General features: G+C 42.6%; 1 protein-coding gene across 4 annotated transcripts; it reads right to left on the bottom strand.

Moving 5' to 3' along the window:
- Positions 1-1,073: 1,073 nt before the first annotated feature.
- LOC123124632 (caffeoylshikimate esterase) lies at positions 1,074-7,546 on the bottom strand. Of its 4 annotated transcripts, none has more exons than XM_044545219.1 (8): positions 7,415-7,546; positions 7,182-7,275; positions 7,016-7,048; positions 4,081-4,227; positions 3,681-3,811; positions 3,368-3,505; positions 3,178-3,276; positions 1,074-1,363 (listed from the first exon to the last, which is right to left on the bottom strand). In XM_044545219.1, exons 1-8 carry the CDS (start codon positions 7,442-7,444, stop codon positions 1,346-1,348), a joined length of 690 nt encoding a protein of 229 aa, XP_044401154.1. In that variant the 5' UTR covers positions 7,445-7,546; the 3' UTR covers positions 1,074-1,345. The 4 variants fall into 4 exon arrangements, with proteins under 4 accessions (XP_044401154.1, XP_044401151.1, XP_044401152.1 ...); XM_044545216.1 differs by lacking the exon at positions 1,074-1,363 and adding an exon at positions 2,549-3,075; XM_044545218.1 differs by lacking the exon at positions 1,074-1,363 and adding an exon at positions 2,882-3,053.
- Between the last annotated feature and the right edge of the window lie 14,118 nt (positions 7,547-21,664).

The following is a 21,664-nucleotide window of genomic DNA, read 5'->3' as shown; positions in this document are numbered from 1 at the left end:
GAGTAGTTCACCCTCGGGGCTGAGGGTATGTACCAGTAGCTATGTGTTTGATCTCTCTCTCTCTCTCTCTCTCTCTCTCGTGTTCTTGAGGTGATACGATCTTGATGTATTGTGAGCTTTGCTATTATAGTTGGATCTTATGATGTTTCTCCCCCTCTACTCTCTTGTAATGGATTGAGTTTTCCCTTTGAAGTTATCTTATCGGATTGAGTCTTTAAGGATTTGAGAACACTTGATGTATGTCTTGCCGTGTTTATCTGTGGTGACAATGGGATATCACGTGATTCACTTGATCTATGTTTTGGTGATCAACTTGCGGGTTCCGCCCATGAACCTATGCATAGGGGTTGGCACACGTTTTCGTCTTGACTCTCCAGTAGAAACTTTGGGACACTCTTTGACGTACTTTGTGTTGGTTTGAATAGATGAATCTGAGATTGTGTTATACATATCGTATAATCATACCCACGGATACTTGAGGTGACATTGGAGTATCTAGGTGACATTAGGGTTTTGGTTGATTTGTATCTTAAGGTGTTATTCTAGTACGAACTCTATGATAGATTGATCCGAAAGAATAACTTTGAGGTGGTTTCGTACCCTACCATAATCTCTTCGTTTGTTCTCCGCTATTAGTGACTTTGGAGTGACTCTTTGTTGCATGTTGAGGGATAGTTATATGATCCAATTATGTTATTATTGTTGAGAGAACTTGCACTAGTGAAAGTATGAACTCTAGGCCTTGTTTCAACGCATTGCAATACCGTTTACGCTCACTTTTATCGTTAGTTACCTTGCTGTTTTCATAATTTCAGATTACAAAAACCTATATCTACCATCCATATCGCACTTGTATCACCATCTCTTCGCCGAACTAGTGCACCTATACAATTTACCATTGTATTGGGTGTGTTGGGGACACAAGAGACTCTTTGTTATTTGGTTGCAGGGTTGTTTGAGAGAGACCATCTTCATCCTACGCCTCCCACGGATTGATAAACCTTAGGTCATCCACTTGAGGGAAATTTGCTACTGTCCTACAAACCTCTGCACTTGGAGGCCCAACAACGTCTACAAGGAGAAGGTTGTGTAGTAGACATCACACCACCATGTGCACTTATATGTTCACCATGTTTACTCCAACATGCATATCCCAACATGAATCCCCTCTTGATCAAATGTGTCTGGATCTCTGTAGTGCTTTTAATATTTTTGCAATTTTCAGACATGAGACATGGGTAACATGTCCATTTCCCTTCCCTTCTCAATCTATCTTGATCGGTTCCTTCCAAAAAACCTAACAACCCATCCTTGAACTCATTTCTCAAACGGTTCTCGGTGTATATCAAAGCTCGATCCATGCCTGCAACATAACAAAAGCACCACATTAATAACCTACCATTACAAGAAAGTATATGTGCATCATAATTATATAATTAACACAATAGCGCATATGTTTTATTTTACTCTTCATTAACTTTGTTTAAAAACAATTCTTTGTAAACTTTGCCCAACTTTGTAGTCATATTTATTAGCATATACAATATCAAATCTCAATACCATTGAATTCATCTACACATGCATAACATCTACTTCACTTAAGGAACATGCAAAGTACATCAAACACATAGGGAGTGTGTGCCTTCGATTCAGTTACAAAGGGATAACAGAAGCCCCCCCCCCTCAAAATGGCGCCCGACGACAACACACCACTTCAAATCGATGACTGGCAGCAGCCATCCCTCATAATGGTGCTTGACAACAGCCATCCACCCCAAATCGATGATCGGTGGCATCCATCCCATCAAAATGGTGTCCGGCAACAACCCTCCATTTTGAATCAATGATAGCGACAACAGTAGCCTCCCCCCTCAAAACGATTACCAGCGACAACCCTCCACCTTAGATCGATGACAAGCAATAGCCTCCATCCCACTCGGCACGATCAAGAGCGACAACACTGCCCACTCAAGTGAATGGTTCCCAGCAAAATCAGAGTCGGCCAGATTGGTTACCAAAGTATTGGAGGCTGTTTACAAATTGCGACCACCACTGTGTATTCTCAAGTATTGGAGGCGGTTTCGAAATTGCAACCGCCACTGTGTATTCTCAAAGGTGGTTTCGTTTCATAACCGCATGCAATAAATAAGTATTGCGTACGGTTTCTGAACTGCAATCAGATACTCATGTGGAACTACCTCTATTGTTCAGCATTACATACGACTTTGTTCCTCTGGGTCACAACTGCTTAGGTGGGGGCAGTGGCAGAGCATAAAGCAAATTTTAGAGGGGCTAGATAAGTGTATGACATAGAAAAGATATGGTGATAGCCTATTTGGCAAAAAAATCTTGGAAGGGGGGGGGGGCAGGGACCGGGTTTGTCCCGCCGAGGCTTCGCCACTGGGTGGGTGGGTGGGGGGGACTTTAATGCCTGTTTTTCTACTAGTGCGGCCTCACATGACAAACTTATGATGTTTGTGTATTTCTCCATAGTGAAACACATGAATCGCTTATCGTGAACAATCTGTTGAAGAGACAGCCCCCAATATGAGTAAAGTTTTGCGAATTGTTATTTACATGTAGAACGTGAATTTAAACACAAAATTTGCTAAAAAGGATACAACAAGAAAAATAGAAGCTTGCTATCCAATGCTTCCAAAAAAACTACCATGCTCTGCCCTAAAAAACTTGCACTAAGCTATTAGTTTTACAATTTAATGTAAGTAAGTACATTCTAGATCTTGACTCATTGTAGCAAATATATATATATACACACCCTAGGTCACCTTATACCCACTGCCTTGGCAACATGGAGTATATAAACATTTTTAGGCTCTATAATATTAGTTATGATTCTTTTTGAACCAATGCCCTCTCATCAAGCCACTGAATGATATCTGAAAACACAATGTCAATGTTGTTCTCTGGTTCACCGGAAGTCAAAGCATGGCACATCCCTGGGTAGAGCTTCAACGTCTTGTCTTTACTCTCAGCTAGTGTATATAGTGCCTCGCTTACTGCTGGGTCAGTCACAGCATCAGCACCACCGTGGACTATAATGAATGGCAGGGTTACCTTGTTGTAAAATGTGAGAAATTTAGATGAACAACAAGCAATTTAAGGAAATACTTCAGGATTACCAGTTCAATGTATAAATATACTGCAGCTTACTCGTACCTTTTCAAGATTGCTTTCAATATCCAAGCTTGCCATAAAAATTTCGTAACCAGTCTTTAGTCTAGGCCTTCCTTTATAGCAATAAGGATTGTTTCTGACCTGATTACATGTATAATTTGTTTTATAATGATGCAGACGATTCAGTGATAGAAAAAGTAATGTAGCATGATTTAGATCTTGAGCATTCTACCTCTTCACGCCATTCTTGGCTTTTAATTGCCCTATCAATGATGTCTTCATTAGGAATAATCTTCCATGTAGGGATTACATTGCTGAGCTTGCTTAAGATTGTAATCACCATGGGACTAGGCTTCATTTCTTCTACGATCTGCATCATGTTACCACATCAATAATTAAGTCCCACCATGCATTGTTGAACTTACCCACATATAACAATTCATGGTAACACATGGGGGTGCAGATTGTAGATCTCAAAAAGTTCTAGACAATAACAAAATGACACTAGCAGCAAAAACAAGATTAGCTAATCTTGGGCACTTAACCTTGCACATGGGGGCAACTAAAATGGCCCCATCCCAAAAGGTAGGTTCCTTCCTATGAAGCATCAACGCGATAGCTCCTCCCATGGACTCACCGAGCAAGAACTTCCGTTTTCTCCTGTGCTCCTCTTTCTCTATAATGAGGGGAACACGTCATTAAATTTACAATTTTAACTGTTAGTTTTTAAAAAGAATTTAAAGTTTTATAAACATCTACAAATCACCTAAATCTGCCAATAATCATGAAAAATGCCAGTCATTGTATAAACATATGGTTACTGATTATTTATGAACAGAATGACTACTAATGTAGACAATACATAACTATGGAGATTTGGAGTAGATTTTACAAGTTATATGACACAAGTAATAGAATATATGAGACTAGTAGTATAGAACATACCACAAACACTAGCAAAGTAGGTAAAGCAATCAGACACGACATCATTTAGATTGCTAATATAGCCTTGAAGTCCTGAAGACTTTCCATGGCCTTCATAGTCCACTCCGTGCACCGCAAATCCAGCCTTCGCCAGCCGTGTGCCGGTTCCTGAGAACAAAAAATCCGTTAACTCATCGTCCCTACTCTATGATACTCCCTCCGTTCGCAAATATAAGATGTTCTAACACATCTTATACTCTCCATTCCTAAATATAAGACTTTTCCCAGCTTCACTCGCCGTTGAGGGATGATCCGTTGGCAGGGGTGCCACGGCATCGTCCTTGCCTCCCCTCTGGTGGCGGTGTGCTACCGGGGAGCTCGCCTTTGCCCCGGAGGGGCATGGCGGGGCGGTGGTGGCCAAATCTGGCCGACCCGGGGGTGGGTGTGGACTTGGGGCTGTGCAGGGGTGGGGAAGGAGGTCCCTTCCAAACCCATCTCTTTTGTCATCTTGGTTGCAAGCGTGGGGCGAGGGTGGCGGCGGAGCTATGAATACCAGGGTGGCGGCCTTGGTGGTGGGAGCCGCGGTGCTCGGGGGCGGAGCTCGCGGCTTGGGTGTTGCCTGGGTGCCATGGTCGTGCGGGCGGCGTGGTGGCCAGAGTTCGACGGTCGGTGGCGTTGGTGTGGCAGGCATGTGTGGCCTGTTGTACTACGTCTTGGAGGAGAAGTGCTTGCCGCGGGTAAGCCTGCTCTAGCTCTGCCAGGCCAACGACGGCGGCGCTTGTGTGGGCGTCGGTTCCTTCATAAGGCGACGTCGTGGTTACTCTTCTTCCTCCATGTTGCTTTGAGGGAAACCTTGATCCTTGGATCAAGCGATGGCGGCGCTCCGATGTCGCTCCCTTCTTGAAGGCACCGCCTTGGAGTACCCGGCTCGTCGTACACGACTTCGTCTCTTCGCGTTGACTTGCTCACAGTCGAGAGCTCCGAAGACTCCAAGCGGTTCTTGTGTAGTGTGCTTCGAGTGTTTCGGGGTTGTGTAGTTGTGCATTACCACCCTTGTATCTAGCCTTGTGTGCGTGTGTTGTGGTGTCGTGTTGTATGGCTTGCTTTTTATGATCATTGCTTTATACGAAAAAGGGTTCCCCCCTTTGTATTATAAAGCAACCAACTTCGATACAGCCAACGATAGGTGCTGGGGCGGAAGCAGCACAGTCACGCCAAAAAGAAATGAAAGAGAAAACAAAAAAGAAACAAATGCGAACAACGACGGGTCAACGAAAACGATGAAGACCCACAACCGCTGCGCCCACCGGAGAATTCCACCACACTCCGAGCACTCCGGACCGCCGCATACCAAGCAACACCTTCAAGAAGGACTGCGACGCCGATGACGCTGCTGCCCGGACAAGTCCTAGGGTTTCCCCCGGTATGTAGAGGATTGCGGGGGAAGGGGCAAAGCCGACGCCCTTCAGGAAGGCACGGCGGCGCCCACAGACGTCACCGCGTCGGTGCCGGACAAGCCGACACGGATTTCTCCGGACCACCAACCACCCACGACTCCAGACGATCCGTCGTGCGCCACCAAACACGCCGCCCACCAACATGCGCCACCACGGCCGTGCAATCCCCATCGCCGTCTCACCGTGGCAAACGAAGCGAGACCGGCGGAACAGAGAAGGCAACCGGGAGGGAGAGGCGGCAGCAACAGCAGCCACGCAGGAGGGGACAACCTCCACCGCCCGTGGCGGGAACCGACCGGACGTAGCAACAGGGGCAAACCAGGCAACCGCGACCAAATCGACCGGGGGAAAGGGAAGGTGGAGAAGTGGCCCATGGCCACGACCTGCGCTGTGCCGGCTCCAGCTCCCCTGCGAAACCATGTTTCGCCCCCGCGCCAAAGGCCCAGATAGGCCCGGCCGAGCCCGAGACGGGCTCGTGAAGCCCTCGTCGCCGCGCTGCAGTACACGAGCCGCCGTCGCCGCTACCCCCCGCACGAGTCGCCCCGCCGTCCGCCGGAGACGCCGCAGAGGAGTTCCGGCCAGGCCCGCCCCGACCCAGATGGGGCCCAAAAGGGCCCAGATCTGGGCCGGGAGGGCATCGCCACCAGCCACTGCAACGCCCCGCCGCCACCTCACCACCCGGCACCGCACCATCCAAGGAGCCACGCCGCCGCCAGATCCGCTGCCGCCGAAGCACGCCGCCGTCCGCCGCCAACCACCCGAGCCGTGGCGCTGCGCGGGGGGAAAGGACGGGGCCGCCGCCGCCGGCACCACCCGAGCAAGGCCCGGTGGTCCAGGCCGGCGGCGGCAGGAGGGGGAGAAGGGGAGGGGAGGTGCTGGGGAGGGCGGGGAGGGAGCCCCCGGTCACCTCGCTCGGGGAGGCGACGCGGGGGTACGGTGGAGCGGGAGGGGGAGGGGGGAAGGGAGGTGGACGGGGTCAGGGAGGGCTAGCGGCGGCGGGCGCTGGCCGCGGCCGCGGCTACCCGCGACGGGGAAGCCGGCGGCGGCGCGGGCGGAACCCTAGGGTGGGGGAGCCGTGAGAGCCACTGATCCTATAGTTACAAGAGTGCAAGCATGTGGCAAGCTCGGATCATGATCATTGCTTTATACATATATAAAGCGGGGCGAGAGCCTTTTTCGGCAAATATAAGCCTTTTTAGAGATTCCAATGGACTACATACGGAGCAAAGTGAATGAATCTACACTCTAAAATACTTCTATATACATCCGTATGTGGTCCTTATTGAAATTTTTAAAAAGGCTTATATTTAGAAACGGAGGGGGTACTTATTTGGTTGCTCTTCTTTAGCGTTAAACCAAATAAAAATAGGATTGCCGCATGGGTATATGATCACATCTTTTAAATTTTGTGTATTATTAATTATGAATCAGCGCAGAGGCCATTTTTTTATACTAAGTTGAGCACAGGGACATAAAAGCCAAACGGTCATGCTATTTACCTCTCATTGAAATGCTGCATTCCATGGCATATCCTACAAATATAGGAAGAACAACAGGCGTACAGTTAAACTATATGACCCAAAACACTGCAGAGTTCTATTTTTCTTGGCAAATATCATGGTATTTTAAATTTGAATGTAATATATTTCAACTAAATGAATTTACCATGGCATAGGAAGATGAGAGCTTTTGGTTCGCCATTTGAAGGGGTCCATTGGCATGTAAAGAGGTTCAATCCGCGTGCATTTGAAATATATTCCTGCAACCAATTTTCCAAACGGATCATTCAGTAACATGCTATTACAAAATTAAAGTATCTCATCAAACATAAATACAGAACTCAATGCCGAATGCACCTTAAAAAATAGTCAGCATAAGGTAGGAACGAATATACTAACCTCTTGATATTTGATATCATCATTGGCCATTGCTCTCGATAGGAAACGATGACTTCATGGCTAATGTATATGTGCAAAACTCAGACATTAAGAAATGATTAAAAAAAGAGCGGTCGTTATATATATGTCTAGATCTGTGGACAGTTCGCATTTTGTTCGTCCTGTTCTTTATATCCATGCATGAAGTTGCGGCATGTATGGTCTAGGAGTGATCAATTTTAACCAACAAGGCTAAGTTTAGTTTGAACTACCTACCTCAATTAGACCATCCTAGATTAGGTCTGAATTTTTTTGTGTTTATATAATGGGAAGAAAAATAGTTGTACCCCGTGTATGGCACGAGATAATCGGTTGTTTTCGTTCTATCTGTCATTGTTTGGTCAGGAAAAATGCCAGAGAATTGCGTTTTAAACACATGTTGCTGATCAACTGACGAGTCCATGTCAATGAACGTGTGGCATATAAACATCATGATCGGCCCATTTGCTCTGACTTGAATTAAATGTGATGTATATAAGATAAGACCTGGAGCTGCACCAGTCCAAAACTGTTGGTCGTTGCTCGGTTGTTATCACACCCTACTGTAGCCTTTGGAAAGGAGAAAGCAGAATATATGCAAGAATCAGCAGGCGTCCAAGCAAAGTCTGTTCTTTGAACAGTGAACATCCAGATACACACAAATGTGTCCCCATTTGTGCAACTTTGTGTTGTTGATTCAGGCAAAAATCCAGCCTATTGAATTATTCAGTGCAGGTTCAGAAAGACGAATCCGAACATGTAAATCACTTGATGCGTTGGAGCAAAGTGCTTTCTGCTTTATTGTCAGGAAAACGTGTACAGATTCTCCAGAAGATGGGAGAAGAATATGTATAGGCATCAGCAGATTAAGAACCTGGTTTGTTTTCAGTGGTTATGGAGGAATCTTGATCGATCGGCTACATATATAACGGACGTGCGAGCAATCGAGAGCCGGCCGCGAGACCCAAGCTCCCTGACCCGCTGTCCAGATTTAAGTCACACCGAACCGTTATTTTACAGTTTTTTAAAACATCCCTGACTTTTTAGGTATTCCATCCACGGATCATATTTAAGTCAAACAAATGCTTTTCTAAACCATCCATATCTTTTAAACCGTAACTCCGATTTAAACATGTTATATATGAAATTTGATTAGAAAAATATGTAGAATATGAATATAAGATTATTTCAACCTGTTAAGTATTTATAAATATTATTTTGAAAGATATTTAATTCAAACAAATGGTTTTCTAAATTATACATATATTTTAAACCGTAACTCCGATTTTAATATGTTATATATGAAATTTGACTAGAAAAATGTGTGAAATCTGTATATGATGTTAATTTTACCTGTTAAATATTTTTTAAATATTGTTTTGGAAGCAAACTTATAACTATAGCACACGATCCATTTTTCTTTCCTACAGGCGGCGATCCGGATTACAAATAAACATCCACTATAATCATATAGGGAAAAGAAAATATCGAGAACTACACATGCATACCTCTGAATACGTCACAGGGGAAAACAAAAGATTTCTCATCGCGAGCATGAGAGAAAGCGAGAGAGAGAGGGAGGAGAGAGGGAGAGAGGGACGGAGGGACGTCTTAAGATTAACCACATTCTAACACGTTTTGGTTTGTGTGAACACTAAGGCCGCCGTTGGCGAGGGTGAGAAGAAGGATAAGTGGCAACACAAATATGATGCGTCGCTAAAATAAAGGAGATGGACCTATTGTGGTCTTGAGTGATGGTTATTCTCCCCGCAAAAAAAAAAAGAGTGATGGTTATTCGGTTAAGAGTGTGTGTTATGTAGGTATGCTAAAGTGAGCCTGAGCGCATAATTATCTATCCTGCGCGCTGGTCAGGCTGCGCGCATTGCTCTCAGGAAGTTAGCGATCCTACCTTAATCTGCCTAATCTTGGAAAGCATCGTAACGATAGACCAACGATTACTACTCGTGCCTTTGCTCGGCATAACCACCTATTATCTAGTGCATGACAGTAAAATCAGCAGAAAATATAGTAACCGAATTAATCTGTTTACTACTACACCCGTAGCTTCTCCGTCCACCACATAATTAGGATGCATAGTAATAAGCTATGAAAAAATAGTAACAATAGTAATTAGATTACTGCTTGAGCACCCACCATCTACACTATGGTGGTAATCACACATGCAAGTAAAGATAAACATGTGCAGTTGTATTACTATACAAGATTGTTCTTTTTCAATAGTAAATGATTGTACCTTTTATGGTAACGTCGTGTAAAGTACGTAATGCTTAAAATTCATGTTGCCTATATTGTGTTACTATATCTGCTAGTTTTTTACCATACGCAGAGTTGTGTGTACCAAATAGTAACAGATTTAATTTCATTACTATATTTGCCAATTATTTTACCAGGGTGAGGAGAATGGTCTGTTTGCGGGACCGAAAGTTGTGCATTCTTAGTAGTAACCGGGCAGTAATCGATTTAATTCCATTACCATCATTAGCAATACATGCCAATTGGTTGGTTGAGCGGTGCACCAAGCGTGATCGGAGGGTACGATTAGAGTTAATGCGCTCACGCACAATAGGGATTGACTATTCGTCACCCTGGGTGAAGAATAGTTATTCTTCGCCCCCTCTATTTTATCATCAATGCACCGTAATTTTATATTCCGTAAGTTTTGTCTTATTTCCGACATAAAAAGAGACCGTAATAATATATATAATCGTCGTAAAAAATATTTCATGTTATGTAAAATTACAAACGTAAAAACATAGTGTAAAATACACATAAACTGCAAATTTTCTTACCTTATGACCTATATTTTTATTTTTTATGCCAAATTTTACGTAGTGAATCAATAGGAGTAACTATTTGAATTCCAAACGTAATTTAGTTATGATATGATCGTAAGATTACCTCGGGTGAAGAATAACTTATTGACTATTCGTCATCCTGGGTGAGGAATAGTTATTCTTCAGCCACCTCTATTTTAACATCTGTGCACCGTAACTTTACGCTTCATAAATTTTGTCTTATTTTAAACATAAAAAAAGAACGTCAGAAAACCTATAATCATCGTAAATATTTTTTTAGTTACGTAAAATTACAAATGTAAAAGCATAGTGTAAAATGTACATAAAATACAATTTTTGACCTATATTTTTTTCTTATGCCAAATTTTATGCAGTAAATCAATATGAATGTAACTATTAGTATTTAAAATGTAATTTATTTATGAAATGATCGTAAGATTACCTCGGGTGAAGAATAACTTATTCTGCACCCTGGGTGATGAATAGTAACTCTCTCTCTCTCTCTCTCTCTCTCTCTATATATATATATATATATATATATATATATATATATATATATATATATATATAGCGCTATTCGTCACGCTGACGAGGAATAGTTATTCTTCACCCCCCTCTATTTTAATATCAATACACCGTATTTTTACATTCCGAAATTTTCTCTTACTTCATACGTAAAAAGAGAACGTAAGAAAATTATAATCGCCGTAAAAAATATTTTATGTTACCTAAAATTACAAACGTAAAAACATAGTGTAAAATATACATAAAATGCAAATTTTCTAGATTTAAAACCTATATTTTTGTTTTCTTATGTCAAATTTTACGTAGTAAAATCAATATGAATGTATACAAAATGTAATTTATATTTGAAATGGTCATAAGATTACCTCGGGTGAAGAATAACGTATTCTGCACCCTGGATGGTGAATAGTATTATATATATATATATATATATATATATATATATATATATATATATTACTAATAAAAAAATAGGTATTCTTGGTCCGTCATTGCTATTTTGCAGAAAACCCCATTATGTTTTTTGGTAATAAACCCGTAGTACATATTAATCGGTTTTTTAAACGTTCATAGCTTTTTAACCGTAACTCCAAATTTAACATGTTATATATAAAATTTGATTAGAAAAATATGCTGAATCTGAATATGATATTATTTTTAACTGTTAACCATTTTTAAAAAGTGTTATTTACAATGAAACACTTTGGCAGGCAAAACCAGGATGGGGAACAAAAACAAAATCTACAACCACACATGCACGCCTCGTCACAACTTCACAGAAAAAAAATAGATTTATCATCCTATGCCGAAAGGGAGACGTCTTAAGATTGACAACATACAAACGTGTTGTGATGGTGTGAACACTGAGGCCAGCGTCGACGAGAGTGGGAAGAAGGATAAATAGAAACACAGATGGGATGTCATGTGTTGAAATAAAGGACATGGACCTACGAATTCATGGTTATTAGATTAGTGAGTGGCTTTTCACCCGTTGCAACGCACGAGCTCACTTGCATCGTATGCCCAGAGGGAGACGTCTTAAGATTGACATCATTCAAACGTGTTGTGATGATGTCAACACTGAGACCAACGTCGACGAGAGTGGGAACAAAGATCAATAGAAACTCATATGGAATGCCATGTGTTGAAATAAAGGACATGAACCCACTGAAGTTTGGACTCATGATTATTAGATTATGAAGTGTTTTTTTTCACCCATTGCAACGCACGGGCCTATTTGCCAGTCCTTCTCAAATGTGAGAGGAAGTTTTATCAAAACAAAAAAAAAGTGAGAGGAGGTGCGCCGGACTATTTAGCGCAGGGTAGCGTATGATTTACTACCGGTTTTGGGAATTATTTTGCTATACTATTTCTTTACTGGTTTTTCCCATTCTTTCCTTTTATTCTTTTATTTTTTCTGTTTATTTTATTGCATTTTATTTTATTTCAAAATATCACGAAATTAAAAAATGATGTAATTTTATAAAAAATGTTCACAATTTCAAAAAATCTTCTTGTTTTCGAAAAAATGTTTAAAAATTTAAAAAATTGTTAGCCTTTCAAGTAAGTTCCGAATTTCAAAAAATGTGCGTGTTTTCAAAGAATAGTTAAAATTTAAAAAATATTTAGATTTTCAAAATATGTTCATGTTTTCAAACAAATGTTTATAATTTCAAAAAATACAAATTTTTTAAATAAATTTTCAAAATAATCATGTTTACATGTTTGGGAATTTTTTAAAAAATCATATTTTAGAAAAGTTCCCAATTTCCAAAAAATGAAACTTCAAAACTTGTTTGCATTTACAAAAAGTAATTAGAAATTTCAAAAAATGTTTGTGTTTTCATAAAATGTTTGAAATAAAAAAGACTAAAAAACGGGTTGCTGTAATGAATCGGTCGCTAAAGTGTGTGATTCGCATGGGTGAACCTGATCTCTATAGTAGCCGACTTGGTACAGTTCATTCTCGCTTGGTGCCGGCGGCTCCACTGAACAAGCCTAGTCGGGCGGGAGCCCATGTTCATAGCGTGTATATTGATGCAAAACACTTGGGAGCACAGTTTAGGTCACGCTGGATGCACAGATTTGCTTGGAAAAAAACCAGTGAAACCTCTCAACATAGGATCTAGTTTTGAAGATCTCAACGCGATAAAAATAGCGGTGTAAATGGTTCATGATTTGAACACACGGTTTAAGAGATAAATCATTTTGAAAATACAAGTATATGAAAAAACACAAATTCAACCTCCCATCTTCACGCATGGGGTGGGTTTTCTCACCGAAAATCTGTGATTGCGACAAGTGACGGGCATGCAGTAAACTACTCAGCATAAGATAAGATGGGTTAATAGTGCAGAGGAACCATGGATATCAGCATTAACCCGCCATCAAACCGCCCATCTGGCCCATACCCCCTTTACACCTAGACTATATATTTGTCCCCCGTTTCTCAAAAAAAATTTGCCCCTCTTGATCAGTTTTAGGTTCAGTAAACCAACTACCTAGACCTTGAGAGAGCTATGCTTGTCTTACCTCCTCCTAGAGGTTCAAGACCTCACAAGGAGAAGGATTCTCTATTGGATCATGGTTGATGCCCCTTGAGAACCGGTTTGAATAGCAAAAGGTTCCCATACCCTTTCCTCGGTGACTGACTCTGGGTTACTGAACCACGAGAGGATGTGCACTACGACAGAGAATCAAACAAGTTATTGTTATCGAATTAAATTCCAGTTTTTAAACCAGACCTCTAACAACCCTTTTGGGTGCAAACACTTATATGAAAATAAGCATGGGTATTAGGTCTTATTGTCAACCTTACATTTGTGCTTGGGATCTTATCTTGATAATAAACATAGCTCTGGAAGACAACCAATATGATGTGCTTGCTACGTGATGAAGTGGGGGATCATCCCATGGTACGTCTTGACCGGTGCTCGACCTGCATCAAGAGTCAGTTGTCTAACCGGTGGCCCGTATTGTCACACGATGTTACCTCGGTTATTAATAATAAATATTTAGATAAAATCTGTTGACATTTAATGACTACACCTCATTTATCCCTAAGGAATTGTTTTCCGCTACCATACTAACCCTTCTCTCACTACTCTTCGGGATAGCGTTCCATGGCCTCCTCGCTCCTTACCTTCTCCTTGATCGATCTACGGGATCCTGAGTACCCATAGGGCCTTAGAACAAGAAGAAGACAAGAGACGTTTCCATTCTAATTGGACACATATAAATAACGTCAAATATACACAAAGTCATACCAACAATACCATGCACAAATACAGGGTTGCAAAGCCTTTCCTCAACCCATTGCCTTACTGAATTACTCACATATGTGTTGGGGAACATAGTAATTTCAAAAAATTTCCTACGCACATGCAAGATCATGGTGATGCATAGCAACGAGAGGGGAGAGTGTTGTCCACGTACCCTCGTAGACCGAAAGCGGAAGCGTTAGCACAACGCGGTTGATGTAGTCGTAAGTCTTCACGATCCGACCGATCAAGTACCGAACGCACGGCACCTCCGAGTTCAGCACACGTTCAGCCCGATGACGTCCCTCGAACTCCGATCCAGCCGAGTGTTGAGGGAGAGTTTCGTCAGCACGACGGCGTGGTGACGATGATGATGTTCTACCGACGCAGGGCTTCGCCTAAGCACCACTACAATATTATCGAGGTGGACTATGATGGAGGGGGGCACCGCACACGGCTAAAAGATCAAACGATCAATTGTTGTGTCTCTAGGGTGCCCCCCTGCCCTTGTATATAAAGGAGCAAGGGGGGAGGTGCGGCCGACCAGGAGGGGGCGTGCCAGGAGGAGTCCTACTCCCACCGGGAGTAGGACTCCCTCCCTATTCCTTGTTGGATTAGGAGAAGAGGGGGAAAGAGGTGGAGGAGAAGAAGGAAGGGGAGGGGCCGCCCCCCTCTCCTTGTCCTATTCAGACTAGGGGGAGGGGCGCGCGGCCCTTGCCCTGGCCGCCTCTCCTCCATTAACCCCCGGGGGGTTCCGGTAACCCCTCCGGTACTCCGGTAAAATCCCGATTTCACCCGGAACACTTCCGATATCCAAATATAGGCTTCCAATATATGAATCTTCATGTCTCGACCATTTCGAGACTCCTCGTCATGTCCGTGATCACATCTGGGACTCCGAACAACCTTCGGTACATCAAAACATATAAACTCATAATATAACTGTCATCGAAACGTTAAGCGTGCGGACCCTACGGGTTCGAGAACTATGTAGACATGACCGAGTACACGTCTCCGGTCAATAACCAATAGCGGAACCTGGATGCTCATATTGGCTCCCACATATTCTACGAAGATCTTTATCGGTCAGACCGCATAACAACATACGTTGTTCCCTTTGTCATCGGTATGTGTTACTTGCCCGAGATTCGATCGTCGGTATCTCAATACCTAGTTCAATCTCGTTACCGGCAAGTCTCTTTACTCGTTCTGTAATACATCATTCCGCAACTAACTCATTAGTTGCAATGCTTAAGTGATGTGCATTACCGAGTGGTCCCAGAGATACCTCTCCGACAATCGGAGTGACAAACCCTAATCTCGAAATACGCCAACCCAACAAGTACCTTCGGAGACACTTGTAGAGCACCTTTATAATCACACAGTTATGTTGTGACATTTGGTAGCACACAAAGTGTTCCTCCGGTAAACGGGAGTTGCATAATCTCATAGTCATAGGAACATGTATAAGTCATGAAGAAAGCAATAGCAACATACTAAATGATCGAGTGCTAAGCTAACGGAATGGGTCAAGTCAATCACATCATTCTCCTAATGATGTGATCCCGTTAATCAAATGACAACCCATGTCAATGGCTAGGAAACATAACCATCTTTGATTACCGAGCCAGTCAAGTAGAGGCATACTAGTGACACTTTGTTTGTCTATGTATTCACACAAGTATTACATTTCCGGTTAATACAATTCTAGCATGAATAATAAACATTTATCATGATATAAGGAAATAAATAATAACTTTATTATTGCCTCTAGGGCATATTTCCTTCAGTCTCCCACTTGCACTAGAGTCAATAATCTAGATTACACAGTAATGATTCTAACACCCATGGAGCCTTGGTGCTGATCATGTTTTGCTCGTGGAAGAGGCTTAGTCAACGAGTCTGCAACATTCAGATCCGTATGTATCTTGCAAATTTCTATGTCTCCCACCTGGACTAAATCCCGGATGGAATTGAAGCGTCTCTTGATGTGCTTGGTTCTCTTGTGAAATCTGGATTCCTTCGCCAAGGCAATTGCACCAGTATTGTCACAAAAGATTTTCATTGGACCCGATGCACTAGGTATGACACCTAGGTCGGATATGAACTCCTTCATCCAGACTCCTTCATTTGCTGCTTCCGAAGCAGCTATGTATTCCGCTTCACACGTAGATCCCGCCATGACGCTTTGTTTAGAACTGCACCAACTGACAGCTCCACTGTTCAATGTAAACACGTATCCGGTTTGCGATTTAGAATCGTCCGGATCAGTGTCAAAGCTTGCATCAACGTAACCATTTACGATGAGCTTTTTGTCACCTCCATAAACGAGAAACATATCCTTAGTCATTTTCAGGTATTTCAGGATGTTCTTGACCGCTGTCCAGTGATCCACTCCTGGATTACTTTGGTACCTCCCTGCTAGACTTATAGCAAGGCACACATCAGGTCTGGTACACAGCATTGCATACATGATAGAGCCTATGGCTGAAGCATAGGGAACATCTTTCATTTTATCTCTATCTTCTGCAGTGGTCGGGCATTGAGTCTTACTCAACTTCACACCTTGTAACACAGGCAAGATCCCTTTCTTTGCTTGATCCATTTTGAACTTCTTCAAAACTTTGTCAAGGTATGTACTGAAGGAAATATGCCCTAGAGGCAATAATAAAGTATTATATATTTCCTTATATCATGATAAATGTTTATTATTCATGCTAGAATTGTATTAACCGGAAACATAATACATGTGTGAATACATAGACAAACAGAGTGTCACTAGTATGCCTCTACTTGACTAGCTCGTTAATCAAAGATGGTTATGTTTCCTAGCCATAGACATGAGTTGTCATTTGATTAACGGGATCACCTCATTAGGAGAATGACGTGATTGACTTGACCCATTCCGTTAGCTTAGCACCCGATCGTTTAGTATGTTGCTATTGCTTTCTTCATGACTTATACATGTTCCTATGACTATGAGATTATGCAACTCCTGTTTACCGGAGGAACACTTTGTGTGCTACCAAACGTCACAACGTAAATGGGTGATTATAAAGGTGCTCTATAGGTGTCTCCAAAGGTACTTGTTGGGTTGGCGTATTTCGAGATTAGGATTTGTCACTCCGATTGTCGGAGGGGTATCTCTGGGCCCACTCGGTAATGCACATCACTATAAGCCTTGCAAGCATTGTGACTAATGAGTTAGTTGCGGGATGATGTGTTACGGAACGAGTAAAGAGACTTGCCGGTAACGAGATTGAACTAGGTATTGAGATACCGACGATCAAATCTCGGGCAAGTAACATACCGGTGACAAAGGGAACAACGTATGTTGTTATGCGGTCTGACCGATAAAGATCTTCGTAGAATATGTGGGAGCCAATATGGGCATCCAGGTCCCGCTATTGGTTATTGACCGGAGACATGTCTCGGTCATGTCTACATAGTTCTCGAACCCGTAGGGTCCGCACGCTTAACATTACGATGACAGTTTTATTGAGTTTTGATGTACCGAAGGAGTTCGGAGTCCCGGATGAGATCGGGGACATGATGAGGAGTCTCGAAATGCCGAGATGTAAAGATCGATATATTGGACGACTATATTCGGACTTCGGAAAGGTTCCGAGTGATTCGGATATTTTTCGGAGTACCGGAGAGTTACGGGAATACGTATTGGGCCTTATTGGGCCATACGGGAAAGAAGGAAAAGGGCCTCAAGGGTGGCCGCACCCCTCCCCTTGGTCTGGTCCGAATTAGACTAGGGAAGGGGGGCGCCCCCTTCCTTCCTTATCTTTTTCCCTTCCTCTTTTCCTATTCCATATGGGAGGTGGAATCCTACTAGGACTAGGGAGTTCTAGTAGGACTCCACACTTGGTGCGCCCCCTCCTAGGGCCGGCCTCCTCCTCCCTTGCTCCTTTATATACGGGGGCAGGGGGCACCCCATAGATACAACAATTGATCCTTGAGATCTCTTAGCCGTGTGCGGTGCCCCCTCCACCATATTACACCTCGATAATACCGTTGCGGAGCTTAGGCGAAGCCCTGCGTCGGTGGAACATCATCATCGTCACCACGCCGTCGTGCTGACGAAACTCTCCCTCAACGCTCGGCTGGATCGGAGTTCGAGGGACCGAGCTGAACATGTGTAGAACTCGGAGGTGCCGTACGTTCGGTACTTGATCGGTCGGATCGTGGAGACGTACGACTACATCAACCGCGTTGTGATAACGCTTCCGCTGTCGGTCTACGAGGGTACGTGGACAACACTCTCCCCTCTCGTTGCTATGCATCACCATGATCTTGCGTGTGCGTAGGAAATTTTTTGAAATTACTACGTTCCCCAACAGTGGCATCCGAGCCTGGTTTTATGCGTTGATGCTATGCACGAGTAGAACACAAGTGAGTTGTGGGCGATATAAGTCATACTGCTTACCAGCATGTCATATTTTGGTTCAGCGGTATTGTGAGATGAAGCGGCCCGGACCGACATTACACGTACGCTTACGCGAGACTGGTTTCACCGTTGCGAGCACTCGTTGCTTAAAGGTGACCGGCGGGTGTCTGTCTCTCTCACTTTAGTTGAACCGAGTGTGGCTACGCCCGGTCCTTGCGAAGGTTAAAACAGCACCAACTTGACAAACTATCGCTGTGGTTTTGATGCGTAGGTAAGAACGGTTCTTGCTAAGCCCGTAGCAGCCACGTAAAACTTGCAACAACAAAGTAGAGGACGTCTAACTTGTTTTTGCAGGGCATGTTGTGATGTGATATGGTCAAGACATGTTGTGATATAATTTGTTGTATGAGATGATCATGTTTTGTAACCGAGTTATCGGCAACTGGCGGGAGCCATATGGTTGTCGCTTTATTGTATGAGATGCAATCGCCATGTAATAGTTTTACTTTATCACTAAGCGGTAGCGATAGTCGTAAAAGCAATAAGTTGGCGAGACGACAACGATACTACGATGGAGATCAAGGTGTCGCGCCGGTGACGATGGTGATCATGACGGTGCTTCGGAGATGGAGATCACAAGCACGGTGCTTCGGAGATGGAGATCACGAGCACAAGATGATGATGGCCATATCATATCACTTATATTGATTGCATGTGATGTTAATCCTTTATGCATCTTATCTTGCTTTGTTTGACGGTAGCATTATAAGATGATCCTTCACTAAATTATCAAAGTATAAGTGTTCTCCCTGAGTATGCACCGTTGCGAAAGTTCTTCGTGCTGAGACACCACGTGATGATCGGGTGTGATAGGCTCTACGTTCAAATACAACGGGTGTAAAACAGTTGCACACGCGGAATACTCAGGTTAAACTTGACGAGCCTAGCATATAACAGATATGGCCTCGGAACACGGAGACCGAAAGGTCGAGCGTGAATCATATAGTAGATATGATCAACATAGTGATGTTCACCATTGAAACTACTCCATCTCACGTGATGATCGGACATGGTTTAGTTGATATGGATCACGTGATCACTTAGAGGATTAGAGGGATGTCTATCTAAGTGGGAGTTCTTAAGTAATATGATTAATTGAACTTAAATTTATCATGAACCTAGTCCTGATAGTATTTTGCAAATTATGTTGTAGATCAATAGCTCGCGTTGTTGCTTCCCTGTGTTTATTTTTGATATGTTCCTAGAGAAAAATTATGTTGAAAGATATTAGTAGCAATGATGTGGATTGGATCCATGATCTGAGGATTATCCTCATTGCTGCACAGAAGAATTATGTCCTTGATGCACCGCTAGGTGACAGACCTATTGCAGGAGCAGATGCAGACGTTATGAACGTTTGGCTAGCTCAATATGATGACTACTTGATAGTTTAGTGCACCATGCTTAACGACTTAGAATCGGGACTTCAAAGACGTTTTGAACGTCATGGACCATATGAGATGTTCCAGGAGTTGAAGTTAATATTTCAAGCAAATACCCGAGTTGAGAGATATGAAGTCTCCAACAAGTTCTATAGCTAAAAGATGGAGGAGAATCGCTCAACTAGTGAGCATGTGCTCAGATTGTCTGGGTACTACAATCGCTTGAATCAAGTGGGAGTTAATCTTCCAGATAAAATAGTGATTGACAGAATTCTCTAGTCACCATCACCAAGTTAGTAGAACTTCGTGATGAACTATAGTATGCAAGGGATGACGAAAGTAATTCCCGAGCTCTTCGTGATGCTGAAATCGACGAAGGTAGAAATCAAGAAAAACATCAAGTGTTGATGGTTGACGAGACCACTAGTTTCAAGAAAAGGGCAAAGGGAAGAAAGGGAACTTTAAAAAGAACGGCAAGCAAGTTGCTGCTCAAGTGAAGAAGCCTAAGTCTGGTCCTAAGCCTGAGACTAAGTGCTTCTACTGCAAAAGGACTGGTCACTAGAAGCGGAACTACCCCAACTATTTGGTGGATAAGAAGGATGGCAAAGTGAACAAAGGTATATTTGATATACAGATTATTGATGTGTACTTTACTAGTGTTTATAGCAACCCCTCGGTAATTGATACTGGTTCAGTTGCTAAGAGTAGTAACTCGAAACGGGAGTTGCAGAATAAACAGAAACTAGTAAAAGTGAACAAAGGTATATTTGATATACAGATTATTGATGTGTACTTTACTAGTGTTTATAGCAACCCCTCGGTAATTGATACTGGTTCAGTTGCTAAAGAGTAGTAACTCGAAAACGGGAGTTGCAGAATAAACAGAGACTAGTAAAAGGCGAGGTGACGATGTGTGTTGGAAGTAGTTCCAAGATTGATATGATCATCATCGCACACTCCCTGTACTTTCGGGATTAGTGTTGAAACTAAATAAGTGTTATTTGGTGTTTGCGTTGAGCATGAATATGATTTGATCATGTTTATTGCAATACGGTTATTCATTTAAATTAGAGAACAATTGTTGTTCTGTTTACATGAATAAAACCTTCTATGGTCATACACACCAACGAAAATGGTTTGTTGGATCTCAATCGTAGTGATACACATATTCATAATATTGAAGCCAAAAGATGCAAAGTTAATAATGATAGTGCAACTTATTTGTGGCACTGCCGTTTAGGTCATATTGGTGTAAAGCGCATGAAGAAACTCCATACTGATGGGATTTTGGAATCACTTGATTATGAATCACTTGATGCTTGCGAACCGTGCCTCATGGGCAAGATGACTAAAACGCCGTTCTCCAGAACTATGGAGAGAGCAACAGATTTGTTGGAAATCATACATACAGATGTATGTGGCCCGATGAATATTGAGGCTCGTAGCAGGTATCATTATTTTCTGACCTTCACAGATGATTTGAGCAGATATGGGTATATCTATTTGATGAAACACAAGTCTGAAACATTTGAAAAGTTCAAAGAATTTCAGAGTGAAGTGGAGAATCATCGTAACAAGAAAATAAAAGTTTCTACGATATGATCGCAGAGGTAAAATATTTGAGTTACGAGTTTGGCCTTCAGTTAAAACAAAGTGAAATAGTTTCACCACTCACGCCACCTGGAACACCACAGCATAATGGTGTGTCCGAACGTCATAACCGTACTTTATTGGATATAGTGCAATCTATGATGTCTCTTACCAATTTACCACTATCGTTTTGGGGTTATGCA

Source organism: Triticum aestivum, chromosome 5D, assembly GCF_018294505.1.
Source record: "Triticum aestivum cultivar Chinese Spring chromosome 5D, IWGSC CS RefSeq v2.1, whole genome shotgun sequence".
In the NCBI taxonomy this organism is placed as follows: Eukaryota; Viridiplantae; Streptophyta; class Magnoliopsida; order Poales; family Poaceae; genus Triticum; species Triticum aestivum.
This window is presented reverse-complemented; position numbering and strand designations above follow the sequence as displayed.

Excerpts from the sequence above, each read along its gene's own strand:
- LOC123124632 (XM_044545216.1), bottom strand. The coding sequence starts at position 7,444 with ATGGCCAATGATGATATCAAATATCAAGAG. Across the intron at positions 3,812-4,080 it reads CTACTTTGCTAGTGTTTGTG|AGAAAGAGGAGCACAGGAGA; the intron begins GTATGTTCTATA and ends CCCTCATTATAG. Across the intron at positions 3,076-3,177 it reads TTGAAAGCAATCTTGAAAAG|GTAACCCTGCCATTCATTAT; the intron begins GTACGAGTAAGC and ends TTTTACAACAAG.